This window comes from Perna viridis, chromosome 2 (assembly GCF_037379345.1).
Source record: "Perna viridis isolate PV_CMFRI_1.1 ecotype Kerala chromosome 2, ASM3737934v1, whole genome shotgun sequence".
NCBI lineage: Eukaryota > Metazoa > Mollusca > Bivalvia > Mytilida > Mytilidae > Perna > Perna viridis.
In genome coordinates this window covers 60,247,215-60,268,131 of record NC_142446.1, presented here as the reverse complement: position 1 = coordinate 60,268,131, position 20,917 = coordinate 60,247,215, and the positions used below count along the sequence as shown (strand labels likewise).

Here is a 20,917-nt window from a genome sequence, read left to right as displayed (position 1 = left end):
ATATTGTTTGTTTTGACGGTTGTTGTCAAAACAACAAATATTTAATTAAAGTGCCGAATCCTAAAAGGTATTATCCACGACTAAGGGCACACTCACGTCATGTGTGTTTGCAATCGAATCTAAATATAAACAACCAATATCTCTCTTTGGTTTTTTTTTCTGACAGAAAAAAGGCAGACTTTGTCATTACTTTTGTTTTCAAAATAACAAATTTGTTAATTTTTAAACGAAGTTGATAAAATTGTTTGATACAAGATTTAGTTGAAATATTGATTTTGAAATGTGTTAACTGTGAGTCAGTATCGACGGATTTAGCCTTAAAGTCCTTCAGATACCGGTATTGTAATTTTGATTCAGAGGAATTTTAAATATTTTCCGTTGAGTACACGACTGTTAGTGGGAAAAATTTACAGTTTTGCAATTTTATTTTAGTTATGCAATTTTGATATGATTTTACTAACTCTCTATTTAATTTTGAGTTTATGACCCCTACCGTTTTCAAATAAGGGCCATCCACATAACTGACAGATACACTCTGTTGGTTTCTGTTAATCTTAAAACAAACTGAGAGTCCTGAATTTTACCAAGCTAACGTACATAAAGTGAAATGGTCAATCCTTAACATGAAATATCAAGTTCAACTATGCAAGTAACCTTCAAGAAAGAAGCATTGTTAAATGTATGTGACTTGAATTATGGTTATGACAAGCCATTGTGAAATCACGTCCCCGTTTAGATGTTTAGTAACATATGTTAATGGATATTTATCAACATATGCATAATTATTGATATCAATAAATGGAGGAGTTTTCTAGACAATGCAAACACATTCAAAACAAAATGGATGTATGTTCAATCTAATTTGCTCTTCGGGCAATACCAGTCTGTGTCCATACTTGCCCCTTGGGCAATACCAGTCTGCGTCCACACTTGTTTAATTAATAAATAAACAGCTTCCCAATGCATGTCTAAGGTGGTTATCATTTATAAACGAACTTGTCTAATAGATTCGTTACTGGTTTTGAGTGTTTTGTTTAAGAGAGCAAAGTAACTTTGATTTCCGTACTAAACCGGTAGACTAATGTCAGTAACCTGGTGAATTAACATTATCCAAATCAGTTTGGAAATTAAGTATGAGCACACATGCAAAACAAATTAGATAAAATTTCGTCTACCGAGGAAGACTGGTAACTCTTACAATAATTAATTAAAATTTATCACTTTTGATTTTCAAACTCATTCGAAAGACCAACTACAATCTTTGTTATAAGTTTTATATAAACCAATAAAGAAGTCTAGGAGTGATTGCGTTTACAACATGTGGCGGACGGAGAGACGCTTGAACATATTAAAAATTAATCCTAGATTTTCTACATCTGATCAGACAAAGTAGTTATCTTAAATTTTGAGAATAACGAATTACAAATGAACGTGTGACTATAAGAAGCTTACCAAGTAACAAAGGTGTTATAATTCTTCAGCACATTATCTACCTCGTTCTGACACATTCTCTGCAAATCTTTATGTTTTGAGAGTTCATATAGAACCCAAGATAAAGCACTAGCAGTTGTATCGTGGCCTAAAGACAAAAAAACCTATTAAACTTTTGTGAAATATGGATATCAGTAATATGTATGCATGATGTAATCATATGTCCATTCGTCCATCACTTCATTGCAGTATTTTCTCTACAACTATATGTACTTATCACAGTCATTTGATATTTTTACGGATGTTATGACATATCATGAAATCCGCTTTCAGGCGTGAGCGACAGAAACTTCCTGTTTTAAATTTATGACAAAATCAAATAATCTGACCATATTGTTGGAAAACAACTTTCGTTTACTTCTTTTTCTCTACTACTTATCACATCCACATGACAGTTATTGTGATAAAAGATTTTTAATAGGTATAAATGAACATGTTTGCATTTTCTTGGGACTCGATTTTAGAATATCGACATTCCTATTTGACGACGGTTAATTATATGATCATATTGTTTGATTACACAATTTGTTTACGTGTAGGTATGCTATTTTGTGGGATTTAATTTCAGATTCAAGCGACTTCAATTTCCTGTTTGACGACCTTTTTTATATTTTCACAATATATACTTCCTAGGGAAGTTTTTGACAGTTCTAACATCGTTTGGAATTTTTCAGACCTTTCTATACGTTTCATTATCTTCCCTGTATCAATTTGATCCGATGGAACAGTGTAGCGAATAGAGTCGTCACATTCTGAGACGTTTGTATAATATTGATTTGTTGTGACATGCATCATTAATTTGGTCCTCTATCCTACATACATGTATAAACATCTAAAATGAGCCGTCCCGTACTACTATACATCGTGTACTAAGTTACATCCCTAAATTAATCCTACGAGGAGGAATGACCCGGCCAGCGAAAGCTATATTTTTATATAGCCTAGCTGGCAGAGTGGTCTAGGGCGCTGGACTTAATGCAGGCGGTGTTGCCATAGATGTCACAGCGGTACGAGTTCGAGTCCCGCGGAGGAAACAACCAAATATTTGCATCGCAAATTTGACAGTTCTAACATCGTTGGGAATTTTTCAGACCTTTATGTATAAAAAGAAGTCGGAAATGCACTGTTTTGTATTTACAGATACAATACGACTTTTTGTTTTTTACTATTGATTTCAACCCGTGTGGATAAATAAAAAAAATGCATGTGTTTATAGTTGTCAAGGAGAATAACACTTTTTTTATGAGTTGATGAATATACCTTCAAATAGGAAAGTGTCTACTTCATTTCTAATTTCTTGCTCATTTAGACTTTTACCATCAGAATCTTTTGCTGTCAATAAGATGTCTAAGAAGTCTAAATATTTCTTACTGCTGATGTCTTCATTTTTCTGTAAAGTACAGTGTCGGAGTGTTGTTATATTTTATGATAATATACATTTAACTATCTCTTAAACATCTGATATTGATATACAAAAATCTATGACCGGAAATATCCGCAGGATAAAGGGGCTTATATTAAGCCAATATTACAACGCGTAAGGAAATGTCCGCAGGATAAAACGCCTCATATTTAGCCAATATCACAACCCATAAGGAAATGTCCACATAATAAATGACTGATATTAAGCCAATATTACATCGAAAATGTCCGCAGAATAACACGCCTTATGTTCAACCAATATTACAACGTTCAATGAAATGTCCGCAGGATAAATGGACTTATTTTGAGCAAATATTACAACGTCGACAAAATAAAAGACCTCATATTTAGCCAATATTACATCGTATAATAAAATGTCCACAGGATAAATGGACTTGAATTTAGCCAATACTACAACGGGTAATGAAATGTCAACAAAATAAAAGACCTAATATTTAGCCAACATTATAACATGTAATGAAATGTCCGCTGGATAAAGAGACTTATATTAAGCCAATATTACAACACGTAAGAAAATGTCCGCATAATAAAACGTCTTATATTTAGCAAACATTACAACGTGTAATGAAATGTTCGCAGAATAAAACGCCTTATTTTTAGCTAATATTACAACGGGTAATGAAATATCCGTTGGATAAAAGGACTTATATTTAGCCAATATTACAACGCCTAAGGAAATGTCCGCAGGATTAAACGCCGTATAGTTAGCCAATATAACAACGTACAATGAAATGTCTGAAACGCCTTATATTTAACAAATTTTACAAAGCGTATGAAAATTTTTGCAGGATAAAAAGGACTTATACTTAGCCAATATGACAACGTGTAAAGAAATGTCTGCAGGATAAAACGCCTCATATTTAGCCATAGTACAACGCGTAAGGAAATGTCTGCAAGCTAAAACACCTTATGTTTAATCAATATTACAACGTGTAATGAAATATCCAAAGGATAAAAGGTCTTATATTTAGCCAATACTACAACGCGTCAGGAAATGTCCACATAATAAAAGACCTCATATTTAGCCAATATTACTATGGTAATGAAATATCTGCAGGATAAAACGACTTTCATTTGGCCAATATTACAAAGCGTAAGGAAATGTCTGCAGGATAAAACGCCTCATATCTAGCTAATATTACAACGCGTAAGGACATGACCGCAGGCTAAAACGCTTTTTATTTAACCAATATTACAACGTGTAATGAAATGTCCGTAGGATAAAAGGACTTATATTTGGCCAATATTAAAACGTGTAAGGAAAAGTATAAAAGAAGTTATATTCAGCCAATACTACAACGGTACGCTCTTTATGATGCAGTCATTCTACCTATCAATGTTGTTCTTTCAAAATCTTCGAAGTAAAAAACAATGTTTGATTGTGTTACACTACCTGCACCAACGATTGTCTTACCAGTGCTTTCCGTCTAGCTCTGATGACGTCTTCTGCCACCTTGTGGACATAATCACAGTTTTTCTTAAACTCTCTTCCAACAGATGTGAGGTAAAATACTATATCAGGAAACAACCATGGAGTTCTAATATAAATGATTATCTTCATGCATTAGTAATCATATCAAATCTTAATTGTACATCGAAGAAAAGTAATGATTAAAGACGTTGTATATGATTTGGCATTAAGTTTACTGGATTATTTTTGTAAGAACGACGTCTATGATGCATTTGTGCTTTCCTACATGCGTTCCTTTTGCAAGAAGCAAAAAAAGACAAATTTGTTTCATTCGATGGCATGTAAATATTAAAAGAAAATGCAAGCCCATCTAAAATAAGGCTTCCCACTCAGATATTATTTGTTTTTTTTTTTTTTTTTTTTGTGCTTCTTATAGATCAATTAGTTCAGAAATTACAAATAATAACACTGGTTTTTAGATTGAATCATCCTTGCAAAAAACCAGACTGTGGTAAAACAATTATAAACTTGATCTTCCTTGAAATATCGACAGTAAAATTTATTTAAGCATTCTAGAAAACATCATCGCTTTTTTTAAATAATTGATTGTTATTTCATGATATATATACTCTTTCAGTAACAAGTTTACAAACTCTCAAATATTCGGTTCTAAAATATTTAATTGCATTGATCGATTTCTCACATATTTTACCTGCTTCTAGTTGCCCAGTGTTTTGAGATTATACCAACAGCTTTACAATAAGGATGAGGTTCTCCAGTTCTGAAAAAAACGATGATTTACTATGTTGAAATTCGTACCTCACGTGGTAAGTTTAAGGCAACACATTCTATGACAAATAAAGCTGAAATGAATGTGAAGGCGAAAGCGTATCGTCAAACCATAACTAATGGTTACATGCATGCAAGGTATTCTGATATATTTGTTGATAAGTTGAGGTCTAATACAAAACATGACCCTAAGTCATTCTGGAAAATTTTGCATATCAAATATTCACAGGGAGACAAAGAACCGCCCGAATTAGATATGGAAACCTTTTACGAATATTTCAAGAACTGAACGCGGCGACGAGTCGGCTGAAATAGATATAGATGTAAACCGTGTGTACGACAATCCTACTTTTGATGCATTAATTAATGGTCATAATATAACTGAGATAGAGGTGAAAGAAACAATAAAAAACAATAAAATAAAGTAGTAAAGCACCTGGGACAGATATGATCATTAATAAATATTTAAAATTATCTTCACATCAACTTATATCTATACATGATTTATTTAGTTTAGTTTTAAATAGTGGTATTGCTCCTGAGAGCTGGACATGTAAACATTTACCATCCAACGAACAGTCCTAAGTAAAATCTATCGTATGGAAAGAGAGGAATAGTAGATACGCAGACTAGGTACTGCGATACCTTACGGGTGCAATGACAACATCAAAAATATAGGAAACCTTCAAGCCAATATAACAATAACATGAATGTGATGAATTCATTTGACAAACATTCCAAGACGGATTTTGGCTGACTGATATTTTCCCGTTACCTTATCTACACAGTAAGTGAGATTTACAATGACCTGTTTTAAAACTCATGTTTAAAGGTGCTTGTGCCATTTGTAGCCAAGTTCATTATAACATGTTTTGTTAATTCTTGTTCTACATGAATTATGACTTGTCCAATAAAATTTGAACGTTTTCTAATGTATTTCCTGAAACTGTCATGATATGTACATTATCACCAGCTTGTTCAAAGCCAATTTGTTAGCAGTATAATCGACTGTTCGGGTATGGGGATTGACTCATTTTCATTTTCAAGCACGGGTTCAATAGTTCTATTGAGTCCTTGTTTGTTGTGCTCTATATGGACGTCCGCAGTAGTTTTATCATCCATTACTGGGATAGCAGGCTATCGATTTTTGAGAAGAATTTAATGCACCGGAATATAATATAGTGCTGCAAACAGGTATCAGAAAGTGCTTTGGCGTAGCGTACAATGTTGGTGTCATTTTTGGTAACGTCGAAACCGGCAAAATTTGACGTCTTTTTTGTATTGCGACGTACATCGTTCTATAATTATTACAAGTAAAAAGAAGTGTGCTTATTTAATTTTTTACATAAAATAACACACACGACATGTTTTATTATTTAATTATCCGATTCGATATTGACTTTTCGTACGTTTTGGTCAATTGAAATGATCAGATTACATCTTGATATGTTAAATAGTTCGGCATCAACCATTTAAAAATGTTTCGAAGGAAATTTGATCCCATGCGAAAAATGTTAGGAGTTATGAAAACAAATTTCGTGATGCGCTAAAAAAACGTAAAACACCCTCACTAAAACAGAAAGCTTACAAACCTACAAGCACAAAAGTCAGTAGCAACCCCCCCCCCCCCCCGGAATCATTGTGAAAGCGTATAAAGTGCATCTTTCCTATTTTGGTTTTATATCTCTAATGTAGATGTATGTTGATATTTCCGAATACATGTACTCGTTTCGTAATTTTATGAGGTCTATTGCTAAACATTTCGAGAAAACAAAAACCTTGACAAATCTCCCTCTGAGAGAAAATTTGAGAGCGAAATCTCCCGTTTATATTATACAACGAAAAAAACTCGTATGATGTTATGGCGCAGTCGTCGTCCTCGTTGTCGTTGTGGTTGACAAATTGTTCTGAAATGTTGATATGATTTTACGAACAACTAAGAAGATTCCTATTTAATTCGGACTTTGCTGCCCTGCTGCTTTAGAAAAAGGGGACAAAAAGGGTTAAAATACGTATTTCATTAAAACCCATCTAGATGTTTTTGTTTTGTTTTGTTTTTTTTTTTTCGATTTTAAATATTCTATTCTTAATGTGTTCTTTATTTAATTCGGCTAAACAAAAGTACAGCAGATTTTATGTGTTTTGGACCTTTTCAAGTTATAGGGGGTCAAAGTTGGACAACGCCTGAAAACATTTCCATAACTTTTTTTTCCGATTTTGTTTTGTTTTGTTTTGTTTTTTTTTATTGGATTCTTCATTGGATTCCTCATTAATAATCCTGCCTGCATTTTTCAATCAGATTTCGGATATCTCTTATGGTTTTCGAGTTATAAGGGATCAAAAAGGCCACACCAGAATAAATCATTTTTTGTTTTGTTTTTTTTGTCCGATTTGAAAAAAAAATCAAAAAAAAAATATTTTTGCAATATCTGTACAGCTTATTATATCTTATAGCTAAAATAATTGTCAAGAGGTAATTAGACGATCATGAATACGTTGCCCCGTGCAGGTCCGGGTGTTAAAAGAATAGGCCTGCAGCAGCGCTAGGCTTGTCGTAAAAGGCGACTAAATAATGCTCAGAAACCTAGCCGAGGGCTAGGCGCTCTGCCCACAGAGCAACTGGGTTGTGTGCCCCAGGTGGTGGAATTGGGTACCCCTGGCATGTTACATGCTGGGGTTGTCAGGCTATAATACAGAAAACCTGACCGCAAACCGTGTTGGGAAAGATGTCACGTTCCTCGCAAATTAAAGAGCCATGCTGTGGTGTTCGATAGGAGTAGGAACCTTTGCGCTCCACCACAGGAGGCTAAATTGCCAGACCTTACCCATCCCCCCTTTTTCTAGTGGCAATCAAAATTTGTCGACCCTATTATCCTTGTGTCCCATCCTTTTTTTCATTTCATCATCATTTCATGTACATTTTATCACCCATTTCATGTTCGTCGTCTGAATATAGCAGAAATATTGCTGCTCGGACTTTACACCCCAACAAACAAACAAACAAACAATGAATACGTTGGTTGTACAATATTTCACTAGCGAATGTGAAAGCGCGTGTCTACATGTTTCAAAATACTTTGATGCAGGCACGCTGATCCCGATTTCACCAGGACATCATTGCATATGAACAGACAGAAGTGCACGCGAAGCGGGGGGGGGGGGAAGTGGGGGGGGGCTTTCTTTTTCCTGTTTTTTTTTCAACATTTCTTTCATTATATTATCAGATTCGCTAAAATCGTAGATTTTTTTTATTAATTACGTCCACAGTCGTAATAATTTAATGTAGTATCGTAACTTTTCAATACTTTTTATTGCTTTTAAAATTGACATTAAAAGAGTTTTTACGTCGCAAAACAGAACGTTACTTTGGAAACGTCAAAAATGCGCTTTGTGACAATTTTGTTAGACACGGTTTTACATATATATATATATATAACACATTTTGTTAAGTCAAAGAAAAAAAATGAAATGGTAAAACCATAGAGGAGGATGAGTACATTTTTAATTATATGAAGAAATCGACTCAACACCATTTGCCTTTTTGAACAATTCGTTCGAATTCCGCATGGTGTATGCGTGAATAAATAAAATATACAAATTTCAGATGTTGTGACATATTGGTTAGACACAGACAAAATGCTGCGCTTAGATACTTGTTCAACCAAGGACCATAATTTTTAGAACATACTATATGCAGCATATGTACATGTAAAATTCAAAATTTCACAGTTATTAGTTCACTCAAAGCTAACGAAAAAAGCTTTTGATAAAGACTGAGTAGCACGCAACGTGAAGAAAACGTCGGGAAAAAGACAACGTGACATCACAACATACGTGCGTATTTATCAACTATTAGACAATAAAACTATTTATTGTTTAGAATAAACATGATATCCTGAATATTTATAAATCCTTTAAGCGCGAATAAACTTTGGTAAAAATACTATTCGTTGTTATATTTGACAACAGTAAGCAAGAAATTAGCCAATGGCCAACGTCGAAATTAAGGTTTGTGACATAATTGAAATACGGACAAAAAGGCTTTTAACAAAAAGACTGATTGAACATTTTATATATATTTTCATTGGCGTTATGTAATAAATTGTCAATATAGTTAATAAGAGTCCCGATTAAAAAAGCTGTCCGCATAACTTTAAAAAAATGCCTAAAATTTTGTCTTCTAATCGGTTTCTTTCCATTATTACAATGTCCACATCAAAGGTGAGACATTTGTGATATTGTAATACGCTTTGAACTTATCATTACGTCCTGAAAAAAAATATGACATCGTCTGCAGCACAAACTGCTCTTTCCAAAAAAGTTGGTTTTATCAAGATACGCCAAGAAACAACTTAGATATATTGGTGAAATGGGAAGCAAGCATTTCTTAATGTTACCCGTCCACATATGAAAATGGACGTTCTTGTGATCGAGTAATGCTTTCCCTCCAAAATTAACGGGATCTTTAAAAGATTTATGATTGCAATTCTAAAACGGCAAACATTTTCGCACATTTTAATATCTATATTGCCTTTGATAACTCCACATTATAATAGTATAAAAAGTTGACTATTTAATCACAAAACAAATATGCAGACACCGTAGAATATTACAATGTGTATCTAAATATTCTTTACTGAATAACAAATAAAATAATCACAACGTTCTCGATTCAACTTGCAACATGAGCTTCACAAAATGTCTTTGAAGTTGCAAATTTTCTCATATTTTAAATACTAATTATACTAAAATTGTTCATTACGAAATCAATTCCCGGTCAATCTGTTCTGTTTCCGAACTGTTGGTACATTGTACAACAGAAAATCATGGATATCATCCAAAGTAACTTATATTTTGACATGATCAATATTTTAAGTGCTTTTTTAGCAGATAGATAAAAGTTTGACATATTTTTTCTGTTTTGTTTTAAAATAGTTGAGCGCTCAACAATGTTTGTTTTGAGGAAATTGAAACGAAGAATAGCATCTTAGGATTATAATTATAACATATAAAAAATTAAAGAATTAGTTAGCAAGCCAGTCTTGATTAAAAAAAACCTGGGGAATTTGGACCAGGTTCATTGGTAGGATATTTAAAATGTCTGTAATCTGCTTTTCCTCAATCGCCCGTCGATCTATTCTTACATAAATGATGTCATTGCGGTACGAAGGAGGGAAACGTTGGCATTGCTGAAAAGTCATCTATACTCGGCGTCACATGAATGAGATACTGTTAAAATTTGAATAAAAATATTTTCTACGACTTTATTGACACCTACCGTCGTTTAAATTGTCTTAAATGACTTGATCATTCGTTTAGCCAAACGGCTTCTCCCTAAACATTGAATCGTTCTATTCCGGTGAGATTTTAATTCTCGGTCCCAATATTTACATTGTCAAAAGTCAGCCACGTTTACAGTGATCGGGTTGCTAAGAGATGTTGTTTACGTTTAAATGGTTTGTCCAAAAACCAAAGAACCCAGAATGCATTTCGGCGTAAGTTCGGATATTTCGGATTTATTTTACGCGAACAACGTACAATACCGAGAAGTTGATCAAGCAGACGATTGTCACCGGAGTTCGACGGGAACTTACGAACTTCGTTTGTAAACAAATCGTCCCGTAGAAACCAACATGGCGGATATTAGTATGGGATTTTCCCGTAAGGATTTGTTACGCACGATTTAAGCCAATGAGCGACTCGTTGGTACTAACACGTCATGCATATATGCGAACTATCTTCAGATTAAAAAAAAGAGAGACAACTCTAGCGTCTAGTAAGTCCCGACGGTTTAAAAAGTAGAGCTTCAATTCGAAAATATGCTGCATGTGACGTCGAGTATAGTTTGTGACGGTAAAAAAAGAACGTTACAAAGATTTTTTGTAAATGGATGATTTCATTTGGCACTTGCTGACCCATAGATAACGCACGCTAACCCATAGATGGATCATTCTCAAAATATGTGCAATTCCTTGGTTGGTGTTTTGAAAAAAAATTTTGCAGAAACGAATAGTTCTGTGTTTTTTTGGGGTTTTTTTTGCTACGAATTCCAAATACTTATCATCCAAAATATCTCCACAGTAAGTAGAGTACAAATCCGTCAAAAGTTAAGATGTGTGTTTAAATTCATCAGCAAATGTCTTTGGTATAACACAGTTTGTTTTAGTCATTATTAGAAAGGAATAAGTCATAAAGACCGTTTTTTAAACATTAGGCCATTTGCAATGCAATATGGGGTCAAAACTATGGGAAAAAACTACATTTAAGCTTCATGATTTTTGCTATTGGTCTTTTTCATTTCCAGGTGCGAAATGTAGTCAAAATCAACCACATAAAATCTCCAGAATAATGCTTTATTTCAAGATATTCTTTGAATTTCTGTTATGGCACCATAATGTTAGTGTGAAGCATCAATACAGTAACAATCGTGCAATTATAGAAATTTTTACTGTGCGTTATAAATTTTACCGTGGACTTGTATGTTACACCAAGGACATTTTTTTAAGAATATTAACCGCCTATCAAATACTGTAGAAATTTCAGGCGTTCCAATCGAATACCATTCAATTTAGATAGGGAAAGCAAAAACCAAAACATACACTGAAAACCAAATACCATCTAGAAAAGAAAAATAAATGCATCATTCATTCATAAATGTCCATGGGATAACAAAATAAAAGTCTTTTGAGTAACAAAAGTCGTCTTTGGTACGTCAAAAGGAAACCCGTAAATAGTGTAATAAATCTTAAATTTGTAATTGAGAAGTTAATTTATCAAAATTTTAATTGTTTTTTTTTTTCAAAATAAACTATAAGACAAATAAAATAGATCATTGATGCATAAATGTCCATGGAATAACAAAATAATTGTTTTTGATGTTACACATTCTGTCTTTGGTGTAACACAAATTTTGCAGACCATTTTCCTACAAAAGTACCCCTGAGATAGTGTTAGGAATATCTGCAAATTGATCAAAATATAATTACTTTGAAAAATGTAAATTTTATGATGACAAAATGGTTTATTACTGCACAAATGTCCGTGGACACACAAACTGACTGTCTTTGGTCAAACAAAAATTATATTACATATAACACAAACTATAATAATATACAATTACTGTATCAACTTTTATTTCTTTAATTTGTTTGGTATAATATATCATAAAGTATTGTTTCTTGGTACATTTCATAAACCTGACAGTTTTGGAGATACTTGCGAAAAACAACTGTCTGACCCCTATGTTCTATTTTTAGTAACGGCTGCCATGTTTTTCGATGGATCACAAATCCCCAGATCAGTTTTATACATGATACCCTAAGGAACATTCATACCAAGTTTGGTTCCAATTGGTCAAGTAGTGTTAGAAGAGGAGATTTTTGAAAGAAATAACATTAAAAATACAAATAAACGTTGAAAAAAGGGCACAACTCCAGCATGGCTTAATAGATTAAAATTAAATTTGTCCGCAGATAGATCTCATCATGCTGAACACTTTCACCCCATGTCAGAATTTGGCTAAACCTAACGGTTTTGGAGATATATGCGAAAAACTGCTGTCTGACTTCTATATTATATTTTTAGTAACGGCGGCCATGTTTTTCGACGGATCAAAAATCCCCACTATGCAGGATACCCCAAGAAACATTCATACCAAGCTTGGTTCCAATTGGTCATTTGCTATACCCAACTGCTATTTGATTACGTTGGATTGTGGATAAGGGGCAAAACTATTTTTTGATTTATTATTCAAAGAAAGACAAACCATGCCCCTCACTTTTCTTTGGTGTTATACCAAAAAAAAAAGATGGGGGACATGTTCAACTGCAAAAAAAATCAACACGTTTATAAGATATATGCATGTTTGAATGTTGCAAGATCAAATTTACATATCAACACGCTAAATTATTGGTTTTATGTGTAATATTTGATGCATTTTTAGATTCCTAGACCATTGTACTGATTGAAAAGTGTGCCAGGGACATGCAAAAACAGCAACAAATACCTATTTACTGGAATGGATTTTTTTACCATATATATGTTATGATTTCATATATTTTTTCACATCTTTAGGCCAAAACACATCAGAAAACATAATTTGTTATATATTTAATAAATAATTTCCATCGACCAGTCTACATGGACAACACCATTGCACATTTTTTTAGAATGACTCAGAAAACGGAAAATTAATTATTAATACCGTTTCTAGGTAATTCATATAAAACACCGTTATAATTGTATGAATTAAGTCACGAATTGTCCGTTATCTATGGGTTAGCAGATGCTGTAGGATACCGAAGCTAATTCATAGATAACGCAATTAATTTATTGATAACACTTTGACCAATCAAATCAGATGTTACATCTATATTCGGAATGCTGAACTGAAGTATTTATAATCGCGTGCAATTGCTTCGTCGGTCCTGCAGCTCTGTAAGCGGAAAATCTTAGCACGCTTTAAATGTTCATTCAATATATGAAATAAAATATATAGTCGTTATGTTTTTTACACGTTTTGTCACTGGAAACATGCAGATCTACGATGTTATTCTGGGTTGTTGCACTATACACTTTCCCGTTTTGTCGGATATTATGGCTGGAAAGAGGAAGTCTCTTGTGTTCTGAGAAACGAAGACTTGGTAAAGTACTTTATATAGTTAGGCCGACTCATGCCCGTAGCCAGAAATGTTCAAGGGGGGTTACGTTGAATCGGGGCACGACCTTCACGGCCGGGGGTCTAGGGGCCGTTAAAGGCCCCCAGAAGCTCTGGGGTATTTGGTGCAATATCCTGCAATCTAGCCATTTCCTGGCACTGTTTTTGTATTTGAGAAAGTCCCGTTTTTTAACCCTTTTTTTTTAAAGATGGACATAATTTTCTATTTCCTTTACATGGGTATACTTTTACATCAAAGTTTTAAGCAAATCAACATAGCAAAAAAGTCAAAATTTTCAAATATGTAAGGCATTAATGATATACCATTAAACATGGATTAAAAAAAAACAATAATACAACAATATACATTTTTGTAACATTATATATTATTCAAAATGTAATGCAAATGAGTAAATACAGTATATTTGATTCCAACACTATCTTCTAAGCTTATGAATTAGGGATTACTTGAGATTTCCCTTAATGTGTACCATTAAACATGGATTAAAAAAAAACAATAATACAACAATACATTTTTGTAACATTATATATTATTCAAAATGTAATGCAAATGAGTAAATACAGTATATTTGATTCCAACACTATCTTCTAAGCTTATGAATTAGGGATTACTTGAGATTTCCCTTAATGTGTATAAAATGTGTTAGAGAATTTTCTATTCATCATAAACTAATATGATTTAAAAATCTGATGAGGGGAGTTTAACTCATTTTAGTTCAATACTTTAAGGCGTGAGGGGTTAATACTCCATACACTTGCTTTTTTACAAGCTTAAAAGTGAACCTCAACTATTACAATTCATAATCATGTTAAATTAAAATTTTACTGTTTAAAAATATAAGCAATCTATACAACAAATAGGGTTTGGGAACATTGAGCTACAAAAATAGTTTCCCATTATCATTGAAAATGGTCAATTCTCATTTTAAAGTTTAAACAGTATTCCATAACGACCCCTAATATACTTGTTTAATGCAAAAGTTACATAATTACCCTTTTTTAACATATACAGACAAATGAGAGTAATACAAATGAAAGCTATGAAAAATAGAAATAATCACTGACATATGTACCTTCAAATGTATTATGTAATGCTTGCTATGTACTTCTTAGCTTACATATTTAACTTTATTTTTTATTAAAAGCTTTAAAGAACCTTTAAAATATATATTATAATAATTCTACACTAGACTTAGTGGTATTATTTGCCTTAAATTACTACCGAATAAGGCTTTTCCACTGGATGTAGTTCCCAATATGAAATCAAAGTACTCATGTACTGAATCAATTATATCATTCGTTTGAATTTTTACGCCGCAAATAACAGTCAAATTGCAAAAATTGGGCCTGATGAAAGGAAATAGGGACCGAATTCAAATGTATCTAAACATAAGTTTATTGTTGTAAATGGTTAATATAGAACTCTTTGATAAATTCTTAAATTCGCCATTCAGATTACGAAGGTCATTACCAAAAACACACACCAAATCTATGATGCATCTTAGCAGTGCGCCAGTTTGCGTAATATTCAGGTTTGATGTCGGTTTACATGGAACACTTAAATGAATGAACATAACAGTCTCCGACATACTGGGTAATTGAACAACAAACTACTGTTTTGGCTAGTCCCAGACACACGTACCTAAACGTAGTCTTAGAATATACTTTCAACAACTATGTCTGGTGCAGATACTAGCTATGCACTTTTAATGCTCTGGAGCACCCGCACCTCTATTATCTTCAAACATGACCAAAAAGCCCAATAGAATGATTATTACAAAAAGCAATATCATTAGACAACAGACCGACACCATCCCGAGAAATGCATTATCAGAATTCTTGTGCTATCATCTAAGCAAGGTTCATCTTTAATTGTCATCTCCGGGCTTCTGATGTCACGTAGCGGTAATCATTATAAAAATACAAGATAAAGTGAGTGATACGTCCGGATGGTTTCAGGATTTATGCTACCCTTTTGTACAACACTTCACAAAAATGAGTGGCAAATGATAGCATGGAACCCCTTTCTCTATTTTTCCCCTTTCGTAAATATTTGGATCCGCTAGGACCTGCATGAAATATCTGACGACAACTTCGGCATTCCTCTTTTTATTTCATTTCTATGATCAATGAATATTTATAGCCTCACAGGGTTTTCATTTCCAGAAAAAAATTATTATGCGTCTAAATAAATAGACACCTTAAATATATTGACAGTGAAAGACTGGTTGCTTAGAAATAAACAGGTACCGATAAGAGGTTAGAGGTCAACTATTTTTAATTGGATCTTTAAACAGCATATTAAGTTCACAGTAAAAATTGTTTATTTGGTTTGTTTATTGGCGTAAATAACGTAGAATTGAATTTGATATATTTGAAATACCTGTAAAATGGACCTAACTATCTGCATTGAACCTAATTGGGTTTGCCAATGGGACTATTTAACTGCGGTAGTATAAGATAATTGCAGATGCTATCACGCTTTATAAATATAAAGGCTCTGGCGACTACTATGTCAATTCCGATCTTCGATCTAAATTGATAAAAAAATATGGCTTAATTTTTTTCTCAACGAGACAACTTGTCTCCAAACAGTGATGGTTTTTGAAAAACATGGGCCGATGTTGCTAGGAAGGAGGAGCAGACTAGCAGCTGCTTATTACAGCATATCTTAAGTAATGGTTGAATAAGGGTCTTGGTATGTTTAACAATGTGTATTAATTTGGGTTGTCAAATCTTGTTGAACGTCTTATATTTTTTTGCATTTGTAATTAAAACTCCTCCGCTGAACTTGCAACAGAGGTAACAGGAACTTAGGTATGACAGTATTCCCTGCACATCTTTATGATTTAATGTAAGGAAGATTTTCGAAATACGTTCTTAAAATTGATGAATGAAATGTTTTCCTAAAATAAGGTTTTGCACTTCGGCAATCTACCGAAAATCGTAATGTGATTTATAAAAGAAAATCAATGTCGGACGAAATCCGCACCGGAATTAATCGGCATTTCTAAATCATTTTACCGATATGACCGAGCTTGGTTAACATACTATTTGACATGAACTCCAATAAAAACGTGGACAGTGAGTAACAGTTCAAGCACTTATGGATCAACTCAATTAAAATCTTGACTTAAATAGTCAGACTTCAATCTGACTTGCGAGTTTAATAGTGCTTATTGATTTTCCAGGGGGGGGGGTTTCGTCCGAACCCTTCGAACCCCCCCCCCCTGGCTACGGGTATGCCGGACTTGTCTCACGGCCGAGTCATTTTGTTCCTGAACCGACCGACCAATAAATATGTGTTAAGTTCCCAGTGTTTTCACACACCGCTGATAAGTTCTAGATTGGCGTAGAGCATGTAAGTTTGAGATTACGAGTACAGATTACATAGCATAATCGAAAACTATAGGTATGACATTATTTTCTCTTGATCTTTTGTCAGATTAGTGTTTCCTTATCGACTAGAACGGTCATACTAAAAAGGGTCCGGGAGCGTCAGGGTATGGTAAAAAGCGCTCGGGGATTTTTTTGCTAATCAAAATATGAATATAAAAGCAATGTAGATTTTTAAAAATAATCCACAAAACTTATACAGTATGATCATAAAAACATTTGGATAAAAACTATGACTTCACTTATAGTGACATTGGCCGATTAGAATATAGGCCATAATATTAAATTTGCTACCATGAATGAAAAACTCCTAGATTCTAAGCCCAGATGGATCCAATTTTCACGCTCGTCCTAACTTTTTAAATTTTAACTGATTTTTTTTTTTTTTTTTTTTTTTTTTGAAATATTTCATGTCTTGTCTTGACCCAGTTTGTTAGTCGTTATTCAATTGCTTCTGATTTGTAAACAAAATAAATAGTTCTTATTCTATTACTTCTTTGAAACATTGTTCCAAATCGACGAGAAAACTGGTACGGGTGTAGCATAAGAAGCATATAACTGTTACAAGACTTGTGGTGGTATCCTCTATCCCACAGATGATGATAACAACAATGCTAAGGCAGACCCAGGATTTCAGTTCATGGGTTTAATGTCGAGTGATAGGAGTCAATGAAATAGCGGGAGATAGAATTTTGTAAAAATTCATGATAAAATCCTAACAAAAATGATTTCCCAATTTTAGCAGGATGAACGAGGAATCTGTACATCTTAAAAGAATAGTCTTTAAAGAAGCAGGCATAAAGAATAGAGTTTTGTAAATGGTTTGGTTTTTCACCACAGACATTCCCCACTTGCTTTTTACTTAGCTTGACCTAGCTTTTGGCTGTATATTGAACAAATCATTGGTTTAATGTTGTTTCATATCTATATTTTTTTTTTAAAAATAAGACATTATGGTATTCTTCAGGCAAAATTGGAAAAAAATCAGGAACATGCATGTCAAAATCCCAACGATCCAACAATAAAATATTACTCAAGGATGCTTTCTCTATTTGAAAAAGATCATTGTTTGGTCTCTGCATCATTGGATTTGCTCAGAAATTTTTCAATTGAATCTTGAAAAATTGAGGTTTTTGACGGAGTTATCAGTCCTTGACATCTTCATTTTCTGTGTATTTCAATGAAATTGTAATTCAATAGTCCAGCATGGTGTGGAAAATCTTGTCTGTTTTCCATAATTCGGACTGGGCAAATAGTCAAATTACACTATCAAAATGATGGTTTTTTTCATACTATGTACCTACTGCCTGATTCTTACAGGGACTGACATTTAATATCATACATTTCAATGTTCTATGTTTCATTGTTTTTGTTCTATATGTACATGTATTAGTTTCAAATTGATATACGGTATCTGCATTTGTGTAAATCTATTTAGATTTAATTGTCAATTTATATAAAACTGATCCTCTCTAGTGCGGTTCTGATGCTGACAAATGAAGGCATTTATTTTTGTTATTATTCTCAGTCAAACGCAGGCCCAAGTATTTTACACATGAAGGAACTGTTCACCTCAAATCCTTCTTTAACTTTCAAGATGACGGCTGTGAAGTGTTGAATACGTTCAAGGAGATGATTTAGTGACATAAGCCAGAAGGAGCACACAATTACATTGTCAGCATCATTACATGTAATGAATTTAGTAAGTTTTTTAACATATTTCCCTTGTTACATGTATCAAAATCAAAGAATTTCAAAACGTTTTGGTAAAAATACAAAATATACCACCTACTTTCTCTAAATTAAAGAGTAATCAAGGGAACCAATGTTATAGCAGTAATCAAAAGAATGTAATCCAGGGACAAAGACCAGACAAGGAAAACATACATACACAATAAAGAACTTAAAAGTAACTAAAATCATACATACAAATGTAACAAAAGCAAATGAGCACCTCGGACTCCACTAAAAACTGGGAGCATGGACCAGGTGCACCGGTAGGTTAAGCGTCCTCTGCTTTTAAAGTGTAGAGAAAATAATAGATAATCATTTTGATCATAATGTGTTATTTTTTTTTTCATCACAAATGGCAGTTTTGGATACATGAATATATGTTGTTCATGGATTGAGACACTTTCTGCTTTAGACAGTTTAGGGTATGAAACACTGCCAGTTGCATAACTTTGTAACATTGTTGGTCATAATATTTATATGATAAAATTGCACTGTCATTTTTATTCTACAAATTTTACAGGAGTTATGGCACTTTGTTTAGTTTGTACATACTTTCACTATAGAAACACTTAGTGGATGCAACTCTTCCGAAACTTCTGAACTAATTTTGTTCAAATTTTGTAGGATTGTTAGTCACCATATATACCGGTAGTTGATCATATTGAACCAGCACTTTAATTCTGGTCTCACTAACCACTTCTAATGTTGCCATTACTTTACATGTTCAAAAAGTAATTTTCAAAGTACCACTGTGAATTCCCGGGACAAATGGCATCTTAAAGTTGCATACCATTGCGAAGCTTGGAAAATAATGCTTTGAAAATCATCATGCTTATGGTGCGATGATTGTAGAACTTCTTCACAAAATTTACTGAAAATCTACATGTTTACCTTTTCTGCTAACTGACAGCATGGAGGCAAATTACTCACACATGTAAACAATTTTCATACATTATTGTAGTAAATTACATATATGATTTTAAAGTACACATTATCAGCTTTATTTTGAATACTTCTAATCAGAATACACACAAATAATGCACTTACAATGCATAGGTCTAGGTTCGGAAGTGGTTAGTGAGACATAGATGTACAAATTTTACAGGAGTTATGGGACTTTGTTGAAGTTGTACATACCTCTATTATTCAATGGACCCCAGTAATTCTTCAGTCTATTTTATTTTTGGGGGAACACTTAGTGAGTGTGCAATAATAAACACTAGCCAAATGTATTTATAAAATTTTGATTTTAAATTTTAGATTAAATTATTACATACTCTGGTCTAAGTACTACATTTACATGTATTGTGTCTGCATAGTTGTATATACATTTGTATCACTACTGGTCCCAGCTTCTCCAAGTAGTATTGATATACATGTACACAACTGTTTTGGTGCGATACAATTGCAAATAGTCGTACCAATAAATATTGAACATACAAGTATTATATATGTCTATACATGTAGTATGTAAGAGTCATGAATTTGGGAAATATGCTCCAGTAAATTACAATGAATATATATATGACAATGAAAATGATCATTTCTCATTATGTTATTACTTTTTTAAGGCTATACTAGTTTTGCAGTTGAAATCCGGCTGCATGAAGTCATTGTGATTGGAGGATAGACCAAATTGGGACCAGTGTACACTGACTGTGATTGGCAATTTCAACACAATAATATGATCAAATAATTATGGAATGTTAATGTATATGGGAAAATAAACAAAATTGTTGTTTCGTTGTTTTAAAATCGATATCCAAGCTGCTGATCAAGGTAAAAAGGAGCAATTTTATAAAGAAGATATGTGTAAGGGAACTGTGCGCCTGTTAGTTTGTGGATAGTCATATAACATGTACAACATGTATGTGTACGGTATACAAAATATACATGTACATGTATCAAACGTAATTACAAGTTTTAAAAGAAGAATTTGAATGTGTCTTATTGATGGTAAATAAATCTTGTTTGCT

At 33.2% G+C, this 20,917-nt stretch overlaps 1 protein-coding gene across 2 annotated transcripts in view; it reads right to left on the bottom strand.

Annotated features, from left to right (window-relative positions):
• LOC148626299 (cytochrome P450 4F11-like) overlaps window positions 1-20,917 on the bottom strand; it is a 61,792-nt gene that overhangs the window by 14,397 nt on the left and 26,478 nt on the right. For both annotated transcript variants that reach the window (XM_088570184.1, XM_088570185.1), the window contains 4 exons: window positions 5,058-5,126; window positions 4,349-4,472; window positions 2,752-2,881; window positions 1,453-1,579 (listed from right to left, as the gene is read on the bottom strand). In XM_088570184.1, coding sequence (XP_088426310.1) covers window positions 1,453-1,579; window positions 2,752-2,881; window positions 4,349-4,472; window positions 5,058-5,126 — 450 coding nt within the window. The remainder of the gene's footprint in view (window positions 1-1,452; window positions 1,580-2,751; window positions 2,882-4,348; window positions 4,473-5,057; window positions 5,127-20,917) is intronic.